Genomic DNA, 27916 nt, shown 5'->3' with positions numbered 1-27916 from the left:
AACGGCAGAAACAACGCCAGTAACTGACGCCGAAAATATACTTGTTATACAACATGGAGCGCTCGCCAAGCATGGTCCATGCCCATAGATGGCGCCACTGCCCATGCAATATGGCGGCGCATACGAAAGAAAGGTCAATAAAGGGATATGCATATTTCTCTTAACGTTTTCGAAGAAAAGATCTTGCGCTTACCGCTGCACTGTACTTGCCAAAAATTTAAGAAGAGATCGCATTTTGGAGTCTGCGTCGTTCAATTTAACACTTGCCATATAGTTAACTGCCTGGTTATTAAGAAAAAAGTCCAAACTTGCCTTCGCTTATGCGAATGCGAACTGCTGCTGCGATGGCGTAAGCATAAACTTATGTCGCCGCTTGCCGGCAGCTGCAGAAAGCAGCGTTGCAGGGAAGGCTGTCGTGTGTTGCCGGCTCCTCTGGAATACGATTAGCATCGTTCTCGGAAGGCCAGAATACATTGAAGACGCGCCTGACTGGCACACTTCCGTCTCACACAATGGTCCACTTACTACTAAAAAAGCGCGTAAAGAGCTGTTCTAACTTTATTATTACACAAAAATACGTTTTGTTTAAGCGTGAGGGCTTGGGGCTGGATGTACAATTAAATGAAACGTAAAAAGTATCAAGACGGCAAGTTGGGCCAGTTCCTTGGGATTCATAGTAAGGTTTGTTGCAGCGCAACACAAGACAAGGATAAAAGAAGGTATAAAATGACGACACGGCACCCGTATCAGCGGGCCGCTAAATTTGGAGGACAGACGGCAAGGTTGGCGCTTGCTTTGGAAAAGTTTCTTATCTGTTCTCGCTTTTCTTTACTCAATTATGCACTGCATGTGCGTAAACTTAATAAAAAGATGTAATATGGGTCAAGGAAACCCTTTTATGAAGACCTTAATTTAAGAACGCATTATCTGTGCAGCCACATCCGCCTTTTAGACGAAGCCTCGCACCCGCATATACTACTGTCCATAACATGGAGGAAAGAGACAAAGTCTGTGTTCCAATAGTCGAAGCAGACGGCAAAGTAGACAGCGAAGCGGACGGCGGCCATCTTAAGTTTCGTTCCAATTCTCATGAAGACGTCAAAGTCTACAGCTTCGTGAAGACAGCATCGAAGTAAAAAACGATGCAGGCTACTCTCCTGTCCAAACAAGATGGCGGCTGAGCAAGGCCCTTGGAAACTTGACGGGAAGGTCGCCTGCACACAAGAAAACGTAGACACGCTTTCCTATGCCCTTAATGTAAGTCACATCGTGTTTTTCATGGGTTCACAGGTGGAAATACTTAAAATACAGAAATAATGTGTGCTTTTTTAAACTTATTTTTGTCGCCGCGAGGTGGCGTCACGTCGCAGAAGCGTCTTCCAGACGGCCGGAAACGCGTTCCATTTCTTGGCCTTGAAGCTATCTCGGCTGTCTCCTTAGCTGTCTACGTAGACTGGCTCCGATGCTGGCCAGAATTGGAACGCATCCAAAATAGGAGAGGCCCTGACGTCACGCTTTTCAAACCGGAAATGCAGCCATGTTGGTGTGCCATCTTCCTTTGCGCCTTCAATCAGCTCGCCGGAAAAGATAGCGCGAGCTTTGAACTTGCATCGCTACGAGCCGCCGGAAGTGTGCGCTGCCGACGCGCGTCAGGAAAAGGCCTACGAAACTTCAGTAACAGTTTTAGTGAAGCAGACGCGCTTCTGTGGTTTACCGTGGCACGTTGAAGAAGAGGATGAAGACCCGCGCAGTAGCTACTTGAATGTCCCTGTGGTTGGCTGACACTCACACTCATAGACCCTAAACACAACTTTCAAGCTTACACCACGCTCCAAAGTCAGCTTGTCTCGCGAACGGAATGTGCTGTGAGAAAGACACGGCCGAAAAACCTTATCTGACATTTCAGAGGCAGCGCGCAGCAGCGAGAACTTCAGGACCGCCGTTGCTATGGCGACGTTCACGTTTGGGGTCGCAGTCCCAGTGATCCTTTGCAAAAAGAAACTGTACGTGACTTCCGCCACACTTTTTCCAACACGTCCGTGCTGGCCGGGGCCTCCCCTATGCTCTCCTCCCTCCATGGTCCATAGATATACCGTAATACCCATGATGGCACAGCGCCCGTTATAAAACTTCCATAGACCGTGGCGACAGATTTCCCTCTATAGGCAATATTGCAAAAAACTCTATGGTGCAAGGCGTGCACAATTAATATCGCTGCACAGCAGAATATAGTTCAGGGCGTAAATGTCTGATTATTGGGGAGATTATATAGTTTTATTGTTGCTTGGTACAAGATACCTTACATCGATATGTGACATGTTGGGACCTTTGGTATGCACGTCGTTACCGCGAATTACCTCGGCAGGGAGCATACGACGCGACGTGAACGAACATCTCGAGGGGTATTCGGCCTTTATAATGGCTAATGAGTCCTGCAGCTTCCACAGTGCAGCATACGACTTGAGGGATGGAGTATAGTCGGGAGATATTGCACGCAATTGCTGTCGAAGTAAATGAGTACTGTGACATGTAGCTGTTGCACGTCACAAGCAGCCGAGCTTCTGTCTTCTTACATATCTGTTCGGGTAACTAAACTATTGATGTATCTGCAACATCACAGTCGTTGGCATTTGTTTCCCACCATGGACTGTTTTGTCAACAATAAGTCCCTCATTTTCAAACCTGTTGTTGTCATGTTGTTTAACTGAAGTAAAATCACAAGAGCATTGCATTCCAAACCTAACTAAATATCCAAGCAGTAACATGCGGTTTCTAATAAACTAATAACTAATGTTATAGTATAGGCCTACAGACGCCGAAAGCAAGGATGTAATCTGGAAAAAAAGAATTTTGCACTTGGCGACAACATGTGGCCATATGTTTTCAAAGACGATGGCGAAGCAGAGGAGAGACCCATTAGCCAAATAAATTATCGAAGAAGAACATGTGTAGAGACCCGGCCTGCTGTCACCGTCTGCCGCAAAATACAGGGAGCAAATTCTGGGGCGCCGGGGTTTTCCTTGTAATTTGTGACGCAAGTCCAGTTGATGCAGAGCTGCAGCTTGATAGCATTTACACTTAAGGAGCAAGACATGAGGAGAGGGTGGCACATTTTGTTTTTAATTTTATGCGTTGCGTGCTTACTAAAGAGGGAAAGGTACGCATAGAGATGGTAGAATGAACAGCCCGTAATTAAGTAGAATACAATGAACAGGAATATGAAAGTAGTAGCAGCGCGAAGGAGATAGCCTTAATAGCGTAGTAGTGAGTAGCCATGTCCATCGCTGCACAAATCAGAAGCATCTTTCGGTAAGCCGCAAATAGACAGCCTAGTATCTGGGTATAGCACCAGGTGAAATTTTTTTCCAACTTGGGGGCAGACCGAATATGACACGGGCAGCTGACAAAATGCGTTGTCTCTGCGGTGGGCCACTTACGCCTTGGCGCGCCTATGGTGGAGGCCATTAATCAGTGTTCGGCTGAACCCATCGCTCGATTTGATGTATTTTCCGGACGATATATACTCTGGCTGTTTACGAGTGCGTAATTCAACCCTCAAGATAAGGGACACTAACAGCCAGCGCTCCGAGTGGCCGGCAGCCGGAAACAGGCGTTATTTCTATGAGAAAATGCCGTTTTTCGCGAATATATAGCCACGGAGGCCAATCACAATGTCATGCTTAAAATAAATCGAGACACATTTAGAAAACTATAACGCGCGAACTTTAGCGCTCGCTAGCCGCCCGCTTGAAGCTTGAGCATAATGTCGATCCCGTTTAGTGGAGGATATTGTTGTGGCTTAGGGTGTCGTTAGGGCAAGGAATCCACACGAAGCCCATCGCCTGCTACGTCAGGTTGTAAGAATGAAGGAAAAGGGTTTATTGGCTTAGTTACACGGCTGCAGTTACGGAAGCCCATTGTATGCAGGAACAAGTTAAACGTCCAGAGTTCATATCAGGACCCTCTGTCCTATGCTCGAAAATGTTCAGGTTTTAATACCGTCGTCTTCCCTGGGCGAGTCGACTAGGGAATCTGAAGACTGCCCAGCAGCAAATCACAATCCTCGACTCCGTTGCGATACCACGCACATGCTCGCAACACTCCGCAGTAACTTCACCTCCGAAGCCCGATGGTATGGATATGCGGCAGGATCGCAACCTGCGCATCCAGGTCGCCGTCGTTGTTTGGTCACCATGGATGGGGCCCCCCTTTTCATCTTTAGTTCAGGCTGTCAGGTAATGGTATGAGTTTGGTGGCCTTTTGTGGGCCCGTCTAGAGTCGGTGTCCTCGCTGCGTTGACCTCTGGATAGGTGCTGATGGATGGGTGGTGGTTTGCCTTGCGGAAAACGTCCAATTGACGCCTTTGTGGTGTTGAGACCTAACAATATGCTTAGAGCAGCTGTGGAGTGCGTGCATCTGCCATCGGCGGACCTGAAGTTAACGTATAGCAGTCGGGACGACGACAACCTCTCTTCAAGGTCGAGTTCAGTTTGATAGAGTGATTATAGTACAAACAGTCTTCAGTGGGTTGTCCCAGTGTGACCGCGCCTTAACTGCCATTCTGAGCAGCCATGGTTTATACTGAAACGCTAGCGCAACTAGCGCGTCGTTGACATTGCCCTAACAATGTGAACTCGCGCCAACTTTACTGCTGGCTACCCGCAAGTCGTCTGCTTCGCGATCTAATAATAACCAAAATGTTTGTGGCCCTCGCCGCTAGTGTATACCGTGCGTGTGTAGTCCCATCATTGAAAAGGCAGAAGTGCTGCTCTCTAGCTGTAAGTTCACATAATGCCAATTGATTTGTCGCGTTCACTAGATTTGTTGGCCGCCAAAGCCAAGGAGCACCACCCTACACAAATGACGCGACGACGTCGACTATAGAGTCGATATTAAAGAAATTGATACAGTGGGTGTCGAGCGCGCTAACTACTGATATTGAAGAAAGCTTTCTTCGCATCGAAAGCAGATTGCGCGCGCAAGTATAATGTTTACTCGAACCGCTAACAGACGAAACAGTAAAATATTTACTGCGTATAATATTGTGCCAGGTAACGCCTGACTGCTTCGAATTACGGACGAGACTGCAATCGTTTGATTATATTTTCATGTCCCTTTTGTAGATTCATTTGACTCTAAATTGTTTTGGAAGAGCCAGTGACAAAACAGTCCAACATTGTCAATATAAGTAAGAGAAAAATTTCGGCAGAGACAGTTGAAGGGCCCCTCACCAGGTCTGGTCATTTTTAGCTGACAAGCGCAGTGCATACAATGCGCGTTCACGATCGTGTCTGTTAAGAATTACATCATTACACGCAGCGGAAAGAGCTGAAATTTTTAACTAAACGTCGTTTGTCCTTCTCCTCGCGAGCATCGCGCTCCAATACGGGGGGGATGACGTATGTCAGCAAGTGCGCTTAAGTACATGTATATGCTGTGACGTCGCTCATAGTGACCTGTAACACTTCGAGAATTATTCGAGGCAACATCTGTCATTTGTGTAATCTGCCGCTTCAATAGACCAATTAATATTTGGAAAAATAATAAAAGACACAAACCGAATGTCTGCGTGTTCTTGGTTGGCTTTGCACCGTAGCAAGAGAGATGTACTTGAGCTTTGTATGCTTGTTCCCACGTCGTGCAGTCGCGCACGCTGAGAGCGAAACTATGTCATTCTCTACCGTGTTCCAGCGAGCGGTCATGCTCTGTGATCCACTTGCGTCGCGCTCAGTGTTCGTGTAGCACTGACTTATACTGCTAGTCGGGTGTTCTCGTGCACAGCGCGCAAAATGGTGCGCGGCGCGAAACGAGAGAAACGCAGCAGCTCGCGCGAGGAACCGTCAGCGGTAGCACGCCGCGACGCAAAAAAAAGCGAGAGACAAAATAAGAACAATTAGAAAAAAAGGCGGGTCCCGTGACGTATGCGTCACGCTATCTTTGACCTCTGGCACGCGAGAACGCAGGGAAGGAATTTCGCTTGCGGAGGCTATACGGGGCAAGTGGAGAGAGTGTCCTTGTTGGCGGTGACGCTCGCCTCCTGAAGTCATGGGTTCGGGGCACTGAAATATTTCTATCTCGGCTACTAATTAAGCAATTTGAGAAAATCTTGCGTTAGAACGCTCGCATGGGGGGCACGTAAGAACTTCCAACGTATAACAAAAATTTGCTGTGTGGCCTGGTGAGGAGCCCTTTAAGGCTGCTTGCGTGCGGGAGTGCGAAAGCATTACCCTTTGGTTAAATGTATTTTACGCGTTCCTTGTCTGCGAAAGCTCTCGCCTGCGTTATAACTTGCCCTCAATAAAGCCAGATTAAGACGCGCCAAGTGTCTCAACACACTCACTCGCTCGCGAGAAGTTCATATTTCGACGGACCGCTCAGCGGCATTCACTTGGACATTAATGTTTTTTATTTTATACACTCGTGACGTGGCGCCACCTCCTCACCATTGGCTGCGTCGTCACGTGCCGAGTAACGCACGCAGTAGGTCAGGCCTTTCGACGTGACTTGTGCAATGACGCACAAACTAGGCACGTCTTTAGTCAGCCAGAACCATGGAGCTGCCGTGGCGTCTGGGCAGCATGCTCGTCTCGCACCTGGGAGGTCAGGGCTCGGTTCCCACGCAGACCGAGATGTGCCAAAGTTCATTTTCAAAGCCATTAATTTTCTTCGTTTACAGGAACCTGCCTGAGATATTTGACGTCAATCCGCACATTTCTGACGTGTTTGTACGCTTTGCGCCGTCGGCGATTTTTGGTACCATCGCTTGATGGCGACGCCGACGACGCCGGATTTTCGCGCAATGGGGCATATAATGCGGTCGTATTGAAAAATGAAAAGACCACTATGACCATCCGCCGTGACAGCGTGATCCAAAGTGGTACAAGCTCAACTCGAGAATGCTTCGCGCAATTAACTGCAAGTTGGCAGCCTGGATATTCTTGCGTCGTGCGGCGCGAGTCGGTGCAAACGCTGTCAGCTCAATTTTCATGCTAAGGTAATCCATGGAAGGCTTTCACGTTTACTATTCATTATCCTTAAATTTCAGCTGGACAAAAGAGGCGATATTGCGGACTTTGGTCGCTTACGCAAGCATGTTTTCTGTGTGCGTGCGTGCGTGAGTGCGTGCGTTGCCGCTATTGTATCTTACAACGCAGGGCAGTGCTGTTTCCGCTTTGGCTCGAAGCGACAAGGCCCATTTTTGTAGCCAATCTATCCCTGCCACAGCGTGAGTTCGTCTTTGGAGTCACTCCCATGCAAGTAGAGATCCTATCCATTCGCTATCCACTCGAGGCAACGCCCAACAATCGCTTCCGCGTCACGGCGCTTATACCGTGGCGGGGACGAAAAACGCGCGCACGCTGTGCCCGGCGTGAGGCAACGATAAAGTCCGAACTTGCACCGCATTCTCTCTCGCAATATAGCAATGGCGGACTGGTCGGACCCTGAAGTTACACCTAATGTGTGAGGTGCGCATACCCCGAGACGGAAGTTCTAGGATGGCGCATGTATACCGTGGCTATAACCGGTGGTTGGGTTGAGAGCACGCCATATTTGTCGCTGGTTAGTCATGAAAGAACGGGATTTTCTAGAGTGTTCGTACTTTATTACTCGTTCGCATTCGATCACGCTGCGTTCATCCTGTTTTACCGCCAGGCGACTGACGGGCGCCCGTACACGTGTGCAGCTATTGTTTTTTCCCCAAACCAGTGAAAACCATAATATAAAGTGCGAGGGTCAGAAAATGTACGTATACCTATAGTGGATAACCCAATCTCAGACGTTTGCGTGTGTTTACGCGTCAGACGAAAAGCGACAAAGGCACATGTTAGCGTCGCAGCTGTTCTACCAGCTGTAAACGTGTGCTTACGTGCCCACATATATAAGCCGTCTCTTAGCGTCGTGCGTGAGCTTTGAGGAGCGCCCGGCAAGGAAAACGTTCGTTCGCTCGCTCTCTCTCTCTCTCTCTTTTTTTCTTTCGTTCGTTCGTTCGTTTCGTTCAGGTTATCTGATTACATTGACAATCACCGTCGAAGGTTTCTAAACAATTGTTTCCCTATTTTCTTAAGTAAGCTATGGGGTTTTACGTGCCAAAACCACTTTCTGATTATGAGGCACGCCGTAGTGGAGGACTCCGGAAATTTTGACCACCTGGGGATCTTTAACGTGCACCTAAATCTAAGCTCACGTGTGTTTTCACATTTCGCCTCCACCGAAATGCGAGCGCCGCGGCCGGGATTTGATCCCGCGACCTCCATGCTCAGCAGCCCCACACCATAGCCACTGAGCAACCATGGCGGGTCCCTATTTTCTTTATGGTATATGTAGGAGTCGGCGCAGTCAATCCCGCTCAGTGAACTTCTTTGAGCCAATTTTTGTTAGACACTTTGATAGCACTTTTCTCAAACTTCTATATCTTAAAACGGCTGGAAAATACTTCCAATATTTTTTTATGAGAACTCGTGTGCCTGTCAATGATCTATCCTGCACTTAATGAACCTCTGAGATTGCTAAGTTCACCATACGAATACCATGACCTTTTATTTTGCCTTAAAATAAATAATCATTTTTCCTGCCCTTTGGTAAAAGTTGCCCCCGCAGCCTTAACAATACAAATCGCAAGATGTAACTGATAACAGCGCGACGAAAATGAGTAGGACAAGAAAAACGGCGTGATGAGCGCTGACTTCGAACTACTTTCGTTTTCCCGATCCAAGTTATGTATACAGTTACGCACGCACAAAAAAAAGAAAAAGAAAAATCACATATGAGAGTCACAACTTGCGAGTACCACCAGCTGCCAACCAGCCGAAACGAACGCTTTGCGTAGTCATAAAGTGGATTTACGTCGTATTGTGGCAATGAAACCTCTTGATTTATTTCAATCCGCCAATTATTTGCCAATATGAACGTTTCAAATAGCATGTCTTTCTTCTTTCTTTCTTTCTTTCTTTCTTTCTTTCTTTCTTTCTTTCTTTCTTTCTTTCTTTCTTTCTTTCTTTCTTTCTTTCTTTCTTTCTTTCTTTCTTTCTTTCTTTCCGTCATGTTTCTGTCGCTCAGCTGTATTAGCGGATTATTATCATCAATATAGTAATAAAAAGAAGTAGATATTGCTCGAAATGTGGTTTGCTAGTTTTTATCATTTTATGGAGCCGCATAGGCAACCTTGTTTTGAACAAGTTCTACGGAAGGTCCGAAATGCTCGTTTCCTGCATTTACGGTTATTTTTAACGTGAAATATAGCTGAAACACGTTCTCAAGTGAAGTAACAATGTTATGGGTGAAAAAAAAGGAAAGTACAGCATGACTATAAGAAAAATATTTCACATTCCTTTTGTATTTCTTATTGAAAGCGTTATTCATTGTGTGGATTAAACTAACTGCACGCTAGTGGTAACCTCCTGAATAATTCTTTGGTGTTATTATTGATAAATATTTAAAATTCTGCCTCAATGTGCGAGCTGGAGTTTAAAATGCTTCATAAAGTTTGCACGGGCTATCGAAATGTCGAAACTTTTTCGCTTCCGACATACATGTCGACCTTTTCTACGCACTTGTTCACTCTCACATCACCTACTGCATAGCAATCTGGGGTTGCACGTACAAAATTCATTTGGAACAAGTGTTTACAATTCAAAATAGAGCTCTTCGCATTATAACACTCTACAATACACAGAATTACGCTTGAATATTTATTGGCATCCTGAGCATCGTCAACGTTTACGATTTGATATCCGTACAATCTCACCTCCCTTATGCATCAAATAGTTAATGAAAAACTCGCCTTGACAACGATCTCTCTGCTCCTCACTTCGTTCTGGTGACAACGCATGCACTGTCGTTTTTTATTGCCCAGGGTAACTACTATTTACGGTCGCACTACGTTGCAGTTTACAGTCACGTCAAGTTTGAAACAGGCTTGATACTAACCAAATTCTATTAATAACATTGCATACATTCCTTAAAAAAATTTAAACAAACATTTATTGATAATGCGTTACACTTCACATGCATGCCCACATCCTCACTTTTTATTTTCTTCTGAAGATGTTTCTGACGATGTAAAAAAATTGTTAGAAAATGTATTACTTATGTGTATCTTTTTCTTTAGCTCCAGAATTTCTTGGCTTACTTATTTCAGTCGTTTTTGTTTTAGCTTATTACGCATTATAAATAGCATCTGCCATATAGGTTTTTTTAATAACAATTGGTAGGGGCCCTTCAAAATATTTCTTGGGCCCCAAAGTGCGTATTTTGTAATTGTGCAACCTATTTGTGTTATATAAACATTCAAACTTCGCAAGGCTCCAGTAATCTTCTTTCGTCTTAATAATTACGTTTTCGTAGCGATTGATTCTCTAGCGTTTATTCAATACCTTTGGTAAACACTTTCAACCGAATGTTTGCGGAGCACATTTCAGAACCTCCCATTCGGTCCTTTGTGACGCTGTACCGTTCGCGCAGCAACAAAATAGCTTTCGCAGTCGTCTGAACGCTTAGGTAGCCGGGCGATTCCTATGCGCCAAGGGTGCTTGGACGCCGGTCGTGCCCCAACAAAGGGAGATTTTTGGTATGAAATCTTTACGGGATGTTCTCGCAGAGAGTGACTTGATGAGTTTCTTGTCAACAGCAGTTTACATGCATATTTATTTTCCTCAATACCTCCGTGACCTGCTGACGCTTGGGTTGTTCTTGTAATCTCATAACGAACTTATGACTTTCTCTATAGTTTCCATCTGATCTGCAGCCTTGTTCTGATAGCGTTTTGATATATATTCATAAACTTTTGGCAGTGTTTTGTGTTTTTATTATCTTGTTGGTTGGTTTTGTTCCTTGTTATTTCTTCCTAGGAATAATATTTGGTTCGCCGGCCCTTTCTAGGGCCCGAGCTCCCATGTTTCCCATCCAATAAAGAGGAAGAGCAAGCCCTCAAGATATCTTAAAAACCACACGACCTGTCACTGCCGTATCACAAGCGGTCAGTGTTGTTTCTATAGGAGGTGTTTCAAAGCTCCTCCTGAAAATTCTGGCATCCCGAAGCACTGAGAAGCAGCAAGGATAGCCTTCACTGCTCTGTGGGTCTTTTCAGCGCTGAAATGCAATACAAGATCCACTGGGAAGCCCTTCATTAAAAAGCAGAACATTCGGCGTGGATATGGCAGCCACCATGTAGCTTGCTCCCAGCACAGACAACGGAAATAAATCAATCCGTTTTGAATACGCTGTGTACTTCTTTATTAGCAACAGCATATACATATCCTTTGCGTATATGAACTCGTTTAAAAATGAAATACAACAATGCCTGCTACAGTCTTGCGATTAGCGACGCGATCACATGAAAAAAAAAAGGACAGAGCGCCTATGGTACAACAATAAATAAGGTGCAAACGTGAGCTTGCGACGCAAGCACGATGGCAGTAGTAGCGAACAAGGAACTACTGTACAACAAGGCACACAACACGACTATTCACACAGCACGACACACACAAATAAAAAGAAAGAAAAAGGCTTCAGAGTAAAAGCAACACCTTGGCGACGGGTTGAGGGAAAAGCATAGCATTATACTTTTTTTCCAGCTCAGTGAATCATTCACAAAACAGGCCTTCTAAAGAACTAAGGAAGTTAATTTCTTAAGAGTACTTGCTCCTCGTCGCTCAAAAATGCGTTAATTACTCATGAATGCCGTATATGTATTTAGGTATTGCGTACAATCAGCGGTTAGTAAGCTTTGGTTTTGTGCATATCCTGTACTATCAACAGTATAAAAATATTTCTTTTAAAAGCAGACATAACAGTAGCAACGGACTTTCCTCTTATATTTTTATATTACGCGCCTCTTCGGCTTGCTCAAAAAAACTTCAAACGTTCCTATTCAGAAATTACATTGCAAGCTTCAAGAATCTGTAAATCATCTGATTTTGGTGCGAAGACACGTGAGGTGTGGAAACATTATGAGGTGAAAGCTGTAGCGTGCTCATCAAATTATTTTTCATGCGTTTGCGTAGGTTTTTGGTAAATGCGAGAACCTGGGCCTTTATACACAAAAAATACCTCTTACGCTGTAATTGTTCATAAGAACAAATGCGAGCCAATGCTGACGCTGGACATAATATTACAGAACATAGCCAACCAATCGCAAAAATAACTTACAAACGAAAAGCTTTGTGATTTCGACAACTGGGACCGAATTCACGATGCTTTTACGTTCGTACGTGATCGCCGCCACTGGCCGGCGGTGTCCAGTATCAGGTTTGGGTGGAATTTCCTCTTAGAAACAATCAGAGCTAAATATATTTTTGTGATTTCAGAAAAAAAATAAAAGCTGCTTCGCTAAAACTGCTTGAAAGTGCAAATGCGTGATGTTGGGCATATTATTGGCGAAAGCGACCAACCATATGCACACGTCACTTGCTAGCAGAAAAGCTTTGTGAATTTGGCTCCTGATGTTAAGGCTTAAACCAGCCCTAAACAAATAGTAAAACCACAAATAATGAAAACTTTTGTACCTACTACGCCATAATTGATTGCAAATACAGCTACACGTCGGCTAGACGGAATACTAAAAACAAACAAACAAAAACACAAGAAAGTGCGTACATATATGCACAAAGCTTCTTCACAGCCAAGGCACCATATTGGCTCTGAAAGACGTAGCATTGTCAGATAGCTTTCGCGAAACAGGGAAGAGTGAAATATTAATTGCAGTTTTTTATGTTTGTTGAAGATTGTTATATGTAATAACGGCACAAACAGCACGTAGATGTTCTAAACATCAACCTAAGAGGCAAGTATTACCTTGCTTATTGCCCAAGTAACGCCATATGTAAAGCCTTGATTGAAACAATGCTTTACAATCAAGTTAAGCACAAGGAAAAGCGTAAGTACGCTGAGCCCATAGTGAGAAGGTCATTTGAACTGTTCGTGGGTTCGTAGGCACAAACATAGGCAGCCTTGTCAGTCAAGTAGTCTTCTCCATATAATAATCTTGAATATACAGACGGATGCTTAAAGTGTAAAAAAAAAAAACAAATGTTCAGTATGTCGAGAGGTCCCCAAGTTAACGAGGCTAATTTTATAATTCAGATCTTTTTCTTGCTCCTTGGTGCGCACAGGGCTTCAGAAATTACAACAAGCAAACGCACACATACAAAAAAGATGGAAGGCCTCGTTACACTGAGAACCTCTTGTTAAACTTAGACTAATAGATTTGCAGAAGCCTTCTCACATGAAAAGCCGTACCACTTAGCTGATAAATAGACGCCCTTGTGGGAACTGCGTGGTTGACTGTTACTTTACATCATAAATGCGTTCAGTTTTCCATCACCGAACACCGTTTGACCATTGTACCGCCATTGGTCTTTTTTAAGCCATTAAGCTTCGAAGCTTTACGGGACGTTATTTTGCGTTTCGCTCGCACAATAAATGTAAGCTCGACAAAAAAAGCAATCACGGGGTGCCAGGTGATATAAACCGTGCAGCTATGATGCTGCGGGTGTCGAGTCCGGCCTTGAAGCGCTGGACGGTACACGGCGGGTGCATCCCATGGTGTCCCGCGCACGAGGGCGTACACCTTGACTACGGTTACCGCATCGATCAGCCACTTTCGTGTGAGCGAAAAGAAAGTGGGGGCAACAAAAGGGCAAGCATGACGTCGAAACGGATGAACGAGATTGCTCCGCGCGGCGGCTATCTGGTGATGTAGTCGATGATGGGGTGATAGGAGAAGTTGATCTTCTTCGCCACGTCCCTGGTCGTGGACGGCTCGGTGGTGGTGACCACTTGGAAGCGCTTGCCGTACGGCCTCTGGCGCACCGGCTCCACGAGCAGCACGTCGCCCCGCGGCGCCGCGCTCTGCCCGTGGGCCAGCCGCACGTCCGCCGAACCCTGCGACGCCTGGCCGACGTGCGGGTGCCGCTCCCGCGCCGGCTCGTGGTACCTGCGTGACAGCGGCTCTATCTGCCTGAGCACCACGAACGTCGTGCCCCCGCTGCTCCTTCGGTGTTGAGGTCGGTGTTAGAGGAAGAGCAGAGCGTGCCAGGAGGGAAGAGAAGACAGGAGACCAGTCAGTCAGGTCAGTGAGGAGTTATGGAGAACTGGCGGAGGCTAAATAAGGAACGCAAACAGTGTGCCCAGGTATATTAAAGGTTAGGATTTCTTTTAGTGGGACTCTTTCCTTTAGGCCATTTACGTGGTTACATGCAGTGGAATGAGGGGGACCTGAACGGTGTTTAATTAAAAAATAAAATAAAAGAAGAACAAAAGCGAGGTGGATTTTTCAAGCGAGCAAATGCTCGTGCTCCCATTATGGGGTCAGTTTTTCGAGACGAACCCATGTTATGGCAGCTTGTTAGTTATACTGACTGTGTGAGAAAAAACGAGTTTATTTGATCCTCAGATAATAATCATTAAAAAAAGTGAAGGTGCATTGCGTAGAAATTAAGCTTGATTGATGCTGCCCAACGCTAGCCAATGCATATATATTGGTGCCACATGTAATTGAATATACTGGTTAAGCATCTCCGACGGTTTATGCTGTGCCCACCGTTTCGAGCTTCTGCTGTCATGCTCCCCCCCCCCCCCCTATCTTTCGTTCCCCTCAGCGTTTCTGTTTCTAATCTCAAAATCTGTTTCAAGCAACAGTACGCTACGGTTAGGGAGTGGGACCCAACTTTTAGCAACTGTGCTCTTTCTTTACAAAGCACCTTTCTCGTCCCAGTTACGTTGTGAACTTATGTTGCGACGTGTTTGCACTTGCCCGAAGGGCACAGCTGAAAGTAGTTTTCAAAATATTACTGCTGTTTATTGGCGAAGTCCCAAACAGATGAAAGTGAAACGATTAGTTTTTGTTTGAGGCTGTTTTGTTACTTCTTGTTACAGTTAGTTAGAGTAAGGTAGATTGGTTGAAATGTGCAAAGGTGTAGGGAAAAAAAAAGTCACATGGAAATATCAGAAGTTGTGTTTGATAGTGCATCTTGTGCAGTAGATAAAAAGTTTAAATTGAAAAGAGTTTAGAATGAGTGTGACAGCTTTGCGAAACACATCTATAGAATGGCAGTAAACTAGAAAACATGCTCCTAATATAAAGTTAACTGATGAATTTCACTGGGAATAGGAGTGTGGTTGAGGTCGCATGTCTTCTTTTCGCTGACTGAAGTGTGAGCCGACCTTGTATTATTTTACCATCAGCGTCCAAACCCACTTTCTCCCATATTAAACATAAAACATGTTCGAGTTGTTAATTTGTTACAGAAACAAGTTCACTCACGCGCTAAGAAAGTGTTGCCATATATGTCAGGTGCTAAAAAAAAGTCGTAGCAATGCAGGTGCTGAAGTGTTAAGTACGACATAAATATTGAAGCAGCAAAGATTAACTCTCGAACTCAGCAATCGTCACCATTGGTTGATTTTATCAAACCCATCGCGTACACTCCTACTAAAGGTAACAATTGATGAAATACATCATTTATAAATTTGATATAGACATACTTGACTCGTTTTTGAGAGTATACGTACAGCTACAGTCAAACCAGACCACAACTAACCCCGATAAAGCGAATTATTCTCTATGTCGCACACGCGACAATTATTGACCGATACTGATAACGAACTGGATATTGGACATATCCAGCTTACGGTTTTCACTGCCACCGTCATAACGTAACTTGCACTTCACCGTGCCTGTTTCATGGCAGTTCAGCGAAGTTCTTTTTCGCGTGACCTTTAGTTCCAAAGGCATCGAGGGCGCAATTCTTAATGACGCTAAAAACAGCCAAGGCACGAGGCAAACTTACTGCATCTCAAAGTAACCGACAAGAATTGCTGCCTACTACGAATAATTTTGTTTTGAATAATGGATTTCTCCTTGATTTTCTTTTCTTCCTTGGAGATAACAAAACTGCATATAACAAAAACACCATAAAGTTTTAAAAATTCAATAAAAATGGGATTTTAGTTGCCAATACTATGACTTGATTATGAGGCACGCCGTAGTGAGGGACTTCAAATTAATTTTGAACACCTGGGTTTCTTTAACATGTGCCTAAATCTAACTACACGGGTGTTTTTGCATTTCGCCCCCATATAAATGCGGCCGTCGTGGCCGGCATTTGATCCCGCGACCTCGTGCTTAGCAGCGCAACACCATAGCCATTAAGCAACCACGGCGGGTCATAAACTTTTGTTCAAGTTTTTGATAGGCGAGCTTTGGTATATCAAATTTCTTGAAATATTGAACTAATTTTAACGAATAGGCGTGTCTTTTATAACCGACTCCTAGTGTATCATGTTTAGCCTTCTCTTTTAAAGGTCTTCAACCAAGACGTCAGCGTTTAACCAAGCGAGATTTGACGTGTTTGTACCGACTGCTGCTGAAAATGAAATAGAAATTGACAGAATGAAATCACTGGCTTCAAAATGCGTATACCTCACTGGTATTTATATATTTGCCTTGTACTTTATCATAGCTCCCGTTTCGCACCGTATAGTTCCAGGCTCATAATTTAAAATTCTAATAGCTCATGTCCTTCGTTGTTTTTCGTATTCCTGAACACGTTAAAAAAAAAAACTTTGCTGATAGCACGATTCCATCTCTTCAATAGAATTGCTCAAGTAGACGGATATTTACTTGCGTTGACTTAGTGTGGCACACAAATTGAACCAACGACAGGGGAAGAACAACACGAACAAGAGCTCGTCGGTGTTTATCGTCCCCTGTCGTTCGTTCAATTTGTACGCTCATGCACTAAGTCAATGGAGCACCGACTAGACCAAACCTATGCGTCGATGTACTTGCAGTGAAAATTGCAGCGTTAGCTGATTAATAAAGTTCCTCTAATCTACTCTCAACTATTCGTAAAGGGTAATAAATGAGCGCTACGCCAACCAAAGTTTTTAAAGAAAAAGACAAGTAACCGTATCCCGCCAATGCACGGGACACGGTTGTTTTCCATTTCGCCCCCATCTAAAGGCGGCCGCCGTGGCCGGAATTTGACGCCGCGACCTCGTGCTATACGAATCGATGATGACGGCGAAGAGTATATATTATTCGGTTCGCGGAATGAACAGACGTCAATGTCAATTCTCCGTTGCGGCGTTATCTATTAGTCTCATAGTCAGTTCTCGTTCAATTTTTCTAGTATTATCATTTATTCCTTTATTTCTTTGTGTATAACATAGAGAAATGGCGTAGCCCAGTTACACCTGACCTCGATCTCTCCACAGGAACCCATCTATAATAGAACAAAATAGGAGAGACTGAGCGGACTAAAACTTGTTGATTCCGTATTTATAGAGATTGGGTTTCAATAATGCAAGTGTGATATTGTTTACGTAAGCCGGATGTGGGGATTTACGGCGCCGTTTCTTACACTTCCTATCAAACGATGGCAACGCTCTTTCATCGTGTCGCTTTCCGACAGCCGCATTGTCTCTCGATAAAAACGCAGGAACCCTCGCCGTGATTCACCAGAAGAATGGCGCCATGAATTCGTAGCACGTGCCATCAGATGGGGTCAACCTGCTACAATACGGTTTTCGTGTTCCCGGAGCACATGTTGATTTCGTTAAATAAACCAGAGGGGCGTGTCTACAGCAGCATCTGCTACAGTGCAACCTACCACAGTACAGTGAACATGTGTCCGCGTTCGTGATACCGCATCCTTTTTTTGGGCCCCGCGTCTCTTGTGCGGCAATTTATTTATTTCTTGTTAGCCAGTCCGTTTGCCTCATGTCACGGTCAGTTACGTGCGACGTTTATTTCATCTTTGAGAAGCCGCAAAAAGTCTGGTCAAATGTTACTATATGCAGCATCGTCCGAAAGAGGCCGTGTGGCAGCACCTCCTGAGTAACAGTTATAGAGGGCCTGCACGTTGACGTCTTATAAGTTGGCCGATGATTGCGTTGTACACCGGGTTTCGGAAGGAGAAATATGGCAATAAACGTCGGTGGAGCCTCTCTTGAAATGAAGAGGTTGTTGGACAAGGCCCGCAACGTCACGCGTCAAAGCTTACTGGCCTTGTGTAGCTGTCTAGGAGGTATTGTGTAAAAGTGGCAGTAGCACTAGCACCTCCTCGCGTTCCGACTGTGACGTCGTATGGGTTGGCCGATGATTCCGGTGTACATCGGGCTTTGGGGGGGAGGGGGAGGCGTGCGAAATTCCACCAAAATTCTGAATTCTGACAATTGCCTGCTAATGTATAAGCCTTCTTTGGCTCGGCTGTTACTTCGCTTTTGCTTACTTGCTTTTCCGAGCCTACGTATTTCTACACATCGCTTTTCCGGTCCGAACCAAATGAAATCCGTGTACTGAATGGTGTGGAGATTAGTTCCGAGGAAGGTAGATGACCCGTTCAAAGCGACCGTATCAACTGAGCCGGAACGCCATAACAATTGGTTTCACCACAGCTGTTCTTTTTCGTTCTTTAAATTTCATTTTCTCTTTTTCCTTTTTTGTTACGGCCTTGCCACGGCGAAATCACCAGTTTTTTTTTTATGCCATCAATCATCTATGATTTTTTTTAAACTATTACCACATGTACCAATCAAGTATTCTTATTTGTATACTCAGCAGCCCCACAGCAGTCTTCTCTGCACACTGGTCCGTAATGCGGAAAAGGTAGCTTTCAAGGCTGCCTGACGAGGACGGTTTTCTTTGCGATCCATTTTATTTCTTTTATTTGAATTGTTCCTTATCACTTATAAAGCTATCAATCATCTACATTTGCACTAATATAACGTTTAGATGTCTTAAGTTCACAAATTACGCATTTTTGTGCAGATACAAGAAATTACACTTTTCGCGTGACAGACAGATTTTGCCGGGTTACTCTCCAAAGAACGCTTACGCCTTAAAAGATGGTAGTAATAAGCGTCGGCGGAGCCTCTACTGAACTAAAGAGGTTCGTGGACGATTCCCGTGATGTCACGCATCAAAGCCTGCTGGCCTTGTACAGCTGCCTAGGAGGTATTCAGTAGGCGGAGCGCTTGGTAACTTGCTTGATTAGTCAAAACATGGTATCGATGAAATTCAATACTGCAGCGAGAATTAAATGCTGTACGACACGACGTCACCACGACCTTCGGTGTCGGCGCCCTCACCTCGTAAACAGCGCGTCCTCCTCAGATGCTTTAAAGGGCTTCTGATAGTAGCGCGGCCTGGCGCCGGGCGGGAGGCCCTCCTCAGCCTCGTAGTCGCTGGGCGGCTGTGGAGGAGGAGGCGGGGGCCTCCGTATGCGGTTGGGCTGCACGTACTTGAAGGGCTCGTTCGCCACGGGGCCCTGCGCCCACCGAGGCGGCGCGGCGCCGGCATTCAGCAGCTGCGGTCTCTCCCCTCGCGTCTTGTGGGTGCTGCCATAGTGGTGGACCCCGTAGCTGGGCACCCGAGTCGGCTCGGTCCTCGTGTACGGCCTCTGGTACTCGTCCGCCTCATTCACCAGCTCTCGGACGTTCTCTCCCTGCGGCAACTGCTCGGCGAGCTGCGGGTACTGCCGGAGCTGTTGCACGAGCCGCTCCTGCAGAACGCGTGCGTGAGGCAGCATGTAGTACATGCAGGCTTCATTTGGTTTGTTTTTAAACACAGATCCAGTTGTACGAGTTAATAATTGCGCTGGGACCTTCCATGTTTCTTTGTAAAAGTGCTAAAAAAAGTCGTTCCTTACTCCTCCTAAAAGGAGTAAGGAACTGCTACAATTTCATTATTTTGATTCACTGTCACGTAGCCCTGGTTTCTTTATCTGCACCGAATTGACCATTAATGTCGTCGCTGTTGCTATCCCTACTTTCCTTTTTTTTCTCTCGTTTATTTCACTCTTACAGGCAATATAAACAAATTCTCCAAGAGGACGCTGACCATTGTTCGCCTTCGCCATCTCCTAGCGATTATGAAAGAAAAAGCCCATGTTAGAAGCGCATATCGCACAACGTTGTAGTCCTTCTTAGATGTTCGCTTCACGGGGGTACTTCATTTTGCTGTAAACGTTCGAGATGTATATCACAAGGGTGCTTAATCGCCTCAATCCTGTTTTCATGCATGGTCAACTCCACCCCCCCTCCCCCGCTTCTAACACATACAAACGGATGCGCGTACGCACGCAGACCCGCGCGCACACACAAATGTAGAAAAGGAAAAAGGCTACGGGTTGGACACTTTATATCCTGTGATCCCATATGATCACACAAAATGGAATTCGCCGACACAATAACTGAGAACACATTGTGATGCTGCATGTTTTTGCTGTTGTTGTTGTTTTTACTTGCTACTTTTGACTCTACGTTATCAATTTCTGTATTTGATATGCTTGGATTTGTAACATGATCTGCAGTATGAAATAAATAAAGATATAAAGTCATGCTCGTCTCTTAGATGTACTCCCAAGTGATCACATAGACTTATTGGATGTGGAGCTTAAAGTGCCTATCTTTAATAGAAATACTTGTATGCAGAGCGCGCACAGAAAGAGAACTTCAACAGTCTCGTTGCCGCACAAGGTAGGCGAATGGTAAGAGGTGTTCTGGGACGCTCATTACTTTTCCCATTTGAAGTCGAGGTACTAAGAATTTCGTGCGTGCCCCCTCTAGCTACCGATCGTAACCCATAAACGAGTGCTTGAATTTAAGTCCCGTTTTCAGAATACGAAATGAAGGGCTGCGAAGTTCATTTTAATGTTCTCACTTAGAGTACGATGATCGCGCTTTATAGCCGTCGGCGGAAAGTTGTGCGTTCGCTCAACAGAAGTGGTACAATGACTAGATTTCTGGCTTTTTTTTTCAGTGCTTGCCAGTCATTATACTATATGTACATGAGTATATATGTACATGAGTATATATGTACATGAGCTATGGAGCTTACCTTTTGGATGTGACGGGAATGGCCACGTGTCGTAAGCGAGTTTTCATTGACTACTCGGTATTGTGTTAGTGATTGCGCTTGCTTGCTTGTTCACACACACGAACTGTGTCAGCGTTGTCGTATGATTAGCAGTAGTAACGAACACCAAGGTGCTCCTCGTAATGGCACATAGGATTTTGATCGCAATTTACATCAACGACAGATATGTGTTTCAGGCAATTAGCTTCTGATGGAAGCCTGGAGGAGTGGGCTGAACCGGGCTGGTCGGTGCTTGTTGAAGGGAATCCAACAGCGCAAACATACGGCACGTGAGGTGAGTGCTGTCTGTCAGTCGCATACACCTTACGTTCAGTATTTTGCGATGTTTGACTCTCTTCATATAATGAAAGCCTGATCACTGTCCTCGGGCAGTGAAAAGAAATTGGAAATGATGTAGGCTACTTAAAGCACTCGAGCAGCTCCTGAGATGTGGAGGTCAGACATTTACGGGGCTCTAAATGAAAACATGACTGTGCGTCAAATGGTGCTGAATGATACAGTCAGAAGAAGCGCTTAGCACTACGATTAAAGACACGACGAGAACTTTACGGAGGAATAAATACGACAGGTGCTGTTATAGAGGGGTGCGAAAAGAAGTAAGCGAGCATCTGTGTGGTTTATTTAGCTGCTGATCAGTCTTTGGATTCATGGCGCTCTATATTATGAATCGATACCAACTGTAGTCAATAAAAGTTCAAGAATGAGGTGGCAATTGTGCCCCTCAAAAATAACATATATAAATGCGGCAGCGAATCACCTCATCTACAGTGTCCCTCTGCTGGCTTATCCTTGGCATCTATGTCCCCGACTTAGATTAGCTGAGGCACTTCCTTGTCGTGAAAGTCTTCGCCGTGCTGGGGTATCAGTTTGATCGTCAGGTGTGAGGGACAGCTACACGTGCCTGGGAACGATCAGCCAGGCCATTTCGAACTTTCGTGCCCAGTCTTGTTGGCGGTGGCACGCATCCAAACACGGGTGGAGAACTGTTTGGCGAGTAAGTACTGGTTTAGAGACACGGTGGAAAGGAGAAAGAATCTCCTTCTAAACGTCTACTTTGTGCTCTGAGCTCTTTAACCACCCCACAACCGGAGGCAGACAGACGGACAACGAACTTTATTTAATCGTGAGGAGCTACTGTCAGGACCTCCTAACGGGAGGCCTTTCTTTTTATTGGATTTTCTTTTTTTTTAAATGACAGGTGAAAAAAAATATTAGATTTAGCCACCTAAGAATGGTGATGACTTTTCCTTTTTAAACAGTAGTAATAAAAATAAACACTAATCCAAGATTAATAGAAATGGAACACGTTCGGAAAGCGAAGCCGGAAGACAGCTACGAAGGGTAAACGCAGTCCCGCTATATAGTCCGAGACACGCTGGAGATTTTGGCTTTTCGTGCGTATAGTGAGTGACCGCAGCGAGTTCATTGTTGCCGAACAACTGGGGCGTCTGCGTTTTATGCTGGTAGAATGCGTGGGAAAATTATTTCGAAGTGCGCATGGAGTAAGGGCAGGCGCGTCGTGCTTTTCTGTGCGGAGCTTTTAGTGCATTATTTATTGAAGCAGACTATAGCTCGATTTAGGATGCTAAATAACTGAGTTAATGACTCAGGCAGTGCGCTGGCTCCACGAGGAAATTATCTACTTACATGGCCTACAGCGCCTCTAAGTTTTAACATTTCATAGTACGTGATTTTGGAAGTTACCGCGAGGAACACACGAGACGAAGAAAGGGACAACACGAAGCAGTACTGACAACTGATGATTTAATGAAACGAACTCCGAGTTTAAAGGGACAACACGAAGCGGTACTGACAACTGATGATTTAATGAAATGAACTCCGAGTTTATATAGATCAGACACACGTGTGCACCCAGAAAGTAATGAAAAAATTACCAACAACAGACCGACCTTCAACAGGGGTGCGATACAAACGCTAAGATAAACGCTGAAGGCTACTGAGGCACCGAACACGTCTATATCATATGAAAAGAATCAAAAGTTCTTTCTCAGAAACAGCAACTGACGGCGAGCTAACGCAATCACCATCCTTAATGCGTCGCGTGGCCACCTCCTCTACAATCTTTTTCCAGCTGACCATTTTTTTTTTCTGCCGATAATCTCAGTCTTTGGTAACAAAGGAGAGTAGCCCAAGCAGCTACGGCAGTGAATAGCCAAGTTCGATCCTCCAGCAGGCCCCAGGGAACGTTCATGCTCACGCAAGCGAACGTTAATGAGGGTTGCAATGTGGGCTTGTTGGTAATGCATCTTCAAGGGGAGTGACGTCACGTGCGGGTGTTGTCGCTGGCGGCTGGTTTTCAAGAGAGAGATTACAAGAGGGAACAGGCGCTGCCGTTCGACGTCTGTGAGCCTCATTCTCAAGACGAAGGGACAAGAGCGTGAGAGTGGGCACGCGGGGAGGAAAGAAAAGAAATAGAAGCAGAAAAAAGGGGAAAAGAAAAAAAAAAGCAGGGGGGTGCCAGGGCCGTACCAAGACACAACAAAGGGGGGGGGGGTGAAAGAAAAAGAAAGAGAAAAATGAAATCTTTAAGAAATACGGGGGCTTGGGAGCGTGTTGGGGATGCGAAGGGTTAGGAGGTAATCCGGGGGAGTCGTTGGCGGCATGTTTTTGAGGCATTAGAACGGCCGGTCAAGCAATAGGTCGAGTAATTTTGAAATAGTTAAGGTGGCGACGGGGAGTCTGCGGTGCAATGGTGGGGAGACTGAAAGGCAGCGGCATGGTCTTTCAAGGGGCACTGCCCCACGCGCTTAACGTAGGTGTCGTTACGGCGGCATCCAGAAGGCGATGGTTGAGGCGCCGAAAAAGGCATATTGACTTCGGAATGTGTTGTCGAGGGGGTTTCAAAAAAAAAAAAGACTAAAAAAGGGGTAAGGGGGAAGGGGGGGGGCGAAATCGGTATAGCAAACAGGAGGGCGACGCGTGCAGAAGCGGGCGCGGGCAAGTGTACATGGAAGAAGGGGATCGTAGTACACTTGGTATAGACGTAAAATCCTGAAAGAGTACATTAAATTGAGTAGTAGGCAGGAAATTTTTTTTTTCTTCCTTTTCCCTTCCTCCTCTCTCCCCCTCTCCCCCTTTTTCCTCCGAAATGAAAGAGTAGGTGAGGTTAAGAATTAAAGTTGGCTGGTGGCCTAATGTGTTTTGTGTATTGGTTGATGATATGAGAGTTTCAGATTTAAGTTACAGCTTTTAAAGATTCTAAATTGCCGCGTGCCAAATTAATTCCTGTCGGGTGTAGGCAATTAAACTTGTGTATGAGGTATGATTCCGTGTACTTCCTTTCGCGAGGGGAACGGAAATTTGTTTGTAGTATATAGAGCCTTGCTTTGTCAAACATATGTCCATGTTCATTAAAGTGGCTGGCTACTGCTTTGGGTAAATTGTGTTTTGTGTCCGCGCGGTGACCATTGAGTCTTGTATTGATTTGTTGTCCGGTCTCACCTATGTATTGTTCTACTGTCTAGAATGCGCCGCTTGTAGCAAACAATACATAGGTGAGACCGGACAACAAATCAATACAAGACTCAATGGTCACCGCGCGGACACAAAACACAATTTACCCAAAGCAGTAGCCAGCCACTTTAATGAACATGGACATATGTTTGACAAAGCAAGGCTCTATATACTACAAACAAATTTCCGTTCCCCTCGCGAAAGGAAGTACACGGAATCATACCTCATACACAAGTTTAATTGCCTACACCCGACAGGAATTAATTTGGCACGCGGCAATTTAGAATCTTTAAAAGCTGTAACTTAAATCTGAAACTCTCATATCATCAACCAATACACAAAACACATTAGGCCACCAGCCAACTTTAATTCTTAACCTCACCTACTCTTTCATTTCGGAGGAAAAAGGGGGAGAGGGGGAGAGAGGAGGAAGGGAAAAGGAAGAAAAAAAAAATTTCCTGCCTACTACTCAATTTAATGTACTCTTTCAGGATTTTACGTCTATACCAAGTGTACTACGATCCCCTTCTTCCATGTACACTTGCCCGCGCCCGCTTCTGCACGCGTCGCCCTCCTGTTTGCTATACCGATTTCGCCCCCCCCCCTTCCCCCTTACCCCTTTTTTAGTCTTTTTTTTTTGAAACCCCCTCGACAACACATTCCGAAGTCAATATGCCTTTTTCGGCGCCTCAACCATCGCCTTCTGGATGCCGCCGTAACGACACCTACGTTAAGCGCGTGGGGCAGTGCCCCTTGAAAGACCATGCCGCTGCCTTTCAGTCTCCCCACCATTGCACCGCAGACTCCCCGTCGCCACCTTAACTATTTCAAAATTACTCGACCTATTGCTTGACCGGCCGTTCTAATGCCTCAAAAACATGCCGCCAACGACTCCCCCGGATTACCTCCTAACCCTTCGCATCCCCAACACGCTCCCAAGCCCCCGTATTTCTTAAAGATTTCATTTTTCTCTTTCTTTTTCTTTCACCCCCCCCCCTTTGTTGTGTCTTGGTACGGCCCTGGCACCCCCCTGCTTTTTTTTTCTTTTCCCCTTTTTTCTGCTTCTATTTCTTTTCTTTCCTCCCCGCGTGCCCACTCTCACGCTCTTGTCCCTTCGTCTTGAGAATGAGGCTCACAGACGTCGGACGGCAGCGCCTGTTCCCTCTTGTAATCTCTCTCTTTAAAACCAGCCGCCAGCGACAACACCCGCACGTGACGTCACTGCACTAACCCTTTAAAACTAACACGCCGAGGATGACGAGGCCGCCTTTGACGAAGATAGGTCCACCTATCGAAACGTTGGCCAGCCTGTCTGAGGTACTTCAACCCTGTTTTAAAAAAGTTTATACCACAGTGTGCCATTCCATCTGCCAGCCCCTTTCTTGTTTTTGATCTTCAAGGGGAGTATGGTAGCGCGATTCATAGACGGGACAAGAGAAGACACAAAGGGACACACACAGCGCTAACTTCCAACACTGTTTATTGTCGAAAACCTGGTCGTACTTATACACTCAAAGCACATGAGTCACATCCACGTGAACAGATTAACAATCATAGCGATACATTTTGTGATAAGTTAGGCCATGCGCAGAAATTTCAGTTCTTTTTCAGAGAGAGCCAATGATGGTTTGCTGATACATGTATCCCCTAGGGCATCAATCTGTACCCAACACCCAACACCCAACTGCACCCTCAAATTCTGCACCCAACAAACTAATCAGCCTGTGCAGGAAAACAAGACCAGAAAAGAAAGAAAGTGCCCCTAGCTGCCACGTTAAACACAGGAAGAAGTTCAGAGAATGTAAGACTTCAATTGTATATCGTATACCCTTATCGTGTGGGAAGTATTACGTCGGACAGTCGGGCAGATGCATAAATGATAGACTGCGCGAACACAAAAATAAAGTCGACAAACTTGTATCAGATGGCTTTCTCTCCCTTCATTGTAAGCAACATAAGTGCTCCCCTCTATTCGAATCAACAACCATTACCGGTAGAAACAAGTGCGAACTCACTAGACTTATAATAGAAGCCGAGCAGATTGATGCCCTAGGGGATACATGTATCAGCAAACCATCATTGGCTCTCTCTGAAAAAGAACTGAAATTTCTGCGCATGGCCTAACTTATCACAAAATGTATCGCTATGATTGTTAATCTGTTCACGTGGATGTGACTCATGTGCTTTGAGTGTATAAGTACGACCTGGTTTTCGACAATAAACAGTGTTGGAAGTTAGCGCTGTGTGTGTCCCTTTGTGTCTTCTCTTGTCCCGTCTTTGAATCGCGCTACCATACTCCCCTTGAAGACGAACGTTAATGCAACTATACCGGTTTGTCCAATATAGCATCTGCCGCACTTCAGGGGAATCTTATAAGTAACACGTGCCGTGCAAGGCACATGCGAATTTGTATGCTTCATTTCACAGGAGGCCGAGCCTGTGGTTCCCTTTGCCACCATGCTGCACAACTTGATTGTGCAACTTGACCGATATTAGGAGTGCTGCCAAACGAGTGTCAGTGAAGGAAAAGAACTGTGCGCCATTCGCACAGGTCAATGCGCCGCCTAGAGTAGAGGAGTGTAAGCATTCGAGTGCATTTTTCTCCTGGCATCGATTGGAGTTCGCCTCCTAAGGAGGCTCAGCCATAATTGAGTGCTAAATGTCCGTACTTGCCCGCAATCCATTGGTGCTATTAGTTCCACGAAACCACGGTACTGTAACAGTAAAATTCTTCAGAGAAAAACGGTAAGCTTCGAGCTGAGAGTGATCTGTTGTTTGCTTTTGCGTTATACCTCTTCAGCTGAACAACTATTTTTTTTTCATTGCATGTGTCTATTTGGACAGTTTGCTTGCTGCTGCAAAGGGCGATGCATGAAACATAATCTGGAGCAGTACTAGTTGAACACTCGTAGCAGGAGCCCTCTGGAAGCTGTAGCACTTTGGAAACTTGTGGCAGGAGCGTGCTTAAGCGATACTGTAATTTCTTTTTAAAAAGTTAACATGTGAACACGTGGCTTACTACAGCCGCATGAAAGAACTTTAAGGTTCCCCGAGAAAGTGATAAAGAGAAAATGAAGTAAGTATTACCTATAACTGTCATTTCAAGACGGTACGTGTTATGAAGGAGCAATGGGTAAACAAGGAATCGATGACAGGCAAGAAAAGGGATCCAGGAACCTTTCTTTCCGCTTGCCATCAATCGGGACCGTTGCATTAAGAGCCGCTGGCCTGCATGGGCACTTAGACACGGCCTGTGCGCGATATGGCTTTACATAATGTCCCACATGCCAACTTCATCGCTTTTTTTTTTTAAATTCGAGATAAAGTACTGATCCCGCATCCCCCCCCCCCCCCCACCCCGCTCCTCTCTAACATGGCCTTTGGGCTATGTTCAACTCGCTTGTTTGTGCTCATTGGAGGGAGTTACAAAGCGTTAATGCGTTTTTTTATTGTGGTTCTGGCCAAAGGAAAACTGAACTACGTAAAATTGCATATGCATTCAGGACCTTCTAACTACACGTGCCGAGTGAATGTACTTTTGTCTTAGTTTCCCAAAATTCA

General features: G+C 45.3%; 1 protein-coding gene across 2 annotated transcripts in view; it reads right to left on the bottom strand.

Moving 5' to 3' along the window:
- Nucleotides 1–11208: 11208 nt before the first annotated feature.
- LOC135899344 (uncharacterized) overlaps nt 11209–27916 on the bottom strand; it is a 144347-nt gene continuing 127639 nt past the window's right edge. The window contains exons 7-8 of one of the 2 annotated variants that reach the window (XM_065428586.1): nt 19093–19505; nt 11209–13990 (exon numbers count right to left, since the gene is read on the bottom strand). In XM_065428586.1, coding sequence (XP_065284658.1) covers nt 13684–13990; nt 19093–19505 — 720 coding nt within the window. In that variant the 3' untranslated portion in view covers nt 11209–13683. The remainder of the gene's footprint in view (nt 13991–19092; nt 19506–27916) is intronic. The other variant, XM_065428588.1, reaches the window with a different exon arrangement.

Source organism: Dermacentor albipictus, chromosome 1 (assembly GCF_038994185.2).
Source record: "Dermacentor albipictus isolate Rhodes 1998 colony chromosome 1, USDA_Dalb.pri_finalv2, whole genome shotgun sequence".
Taxonomy (NCBI): Eukaryota; Metazoa; Arthropoda; class Arachnida; order Ixodida; family Ixodidae; genus Dermacentor; species Dermacentor albipictus.
The sequence above is the reverse complement of the archived record's forward strand: the minus strand, read 5'-3'. Positions and strand labels throughout refer to the sequence as shown.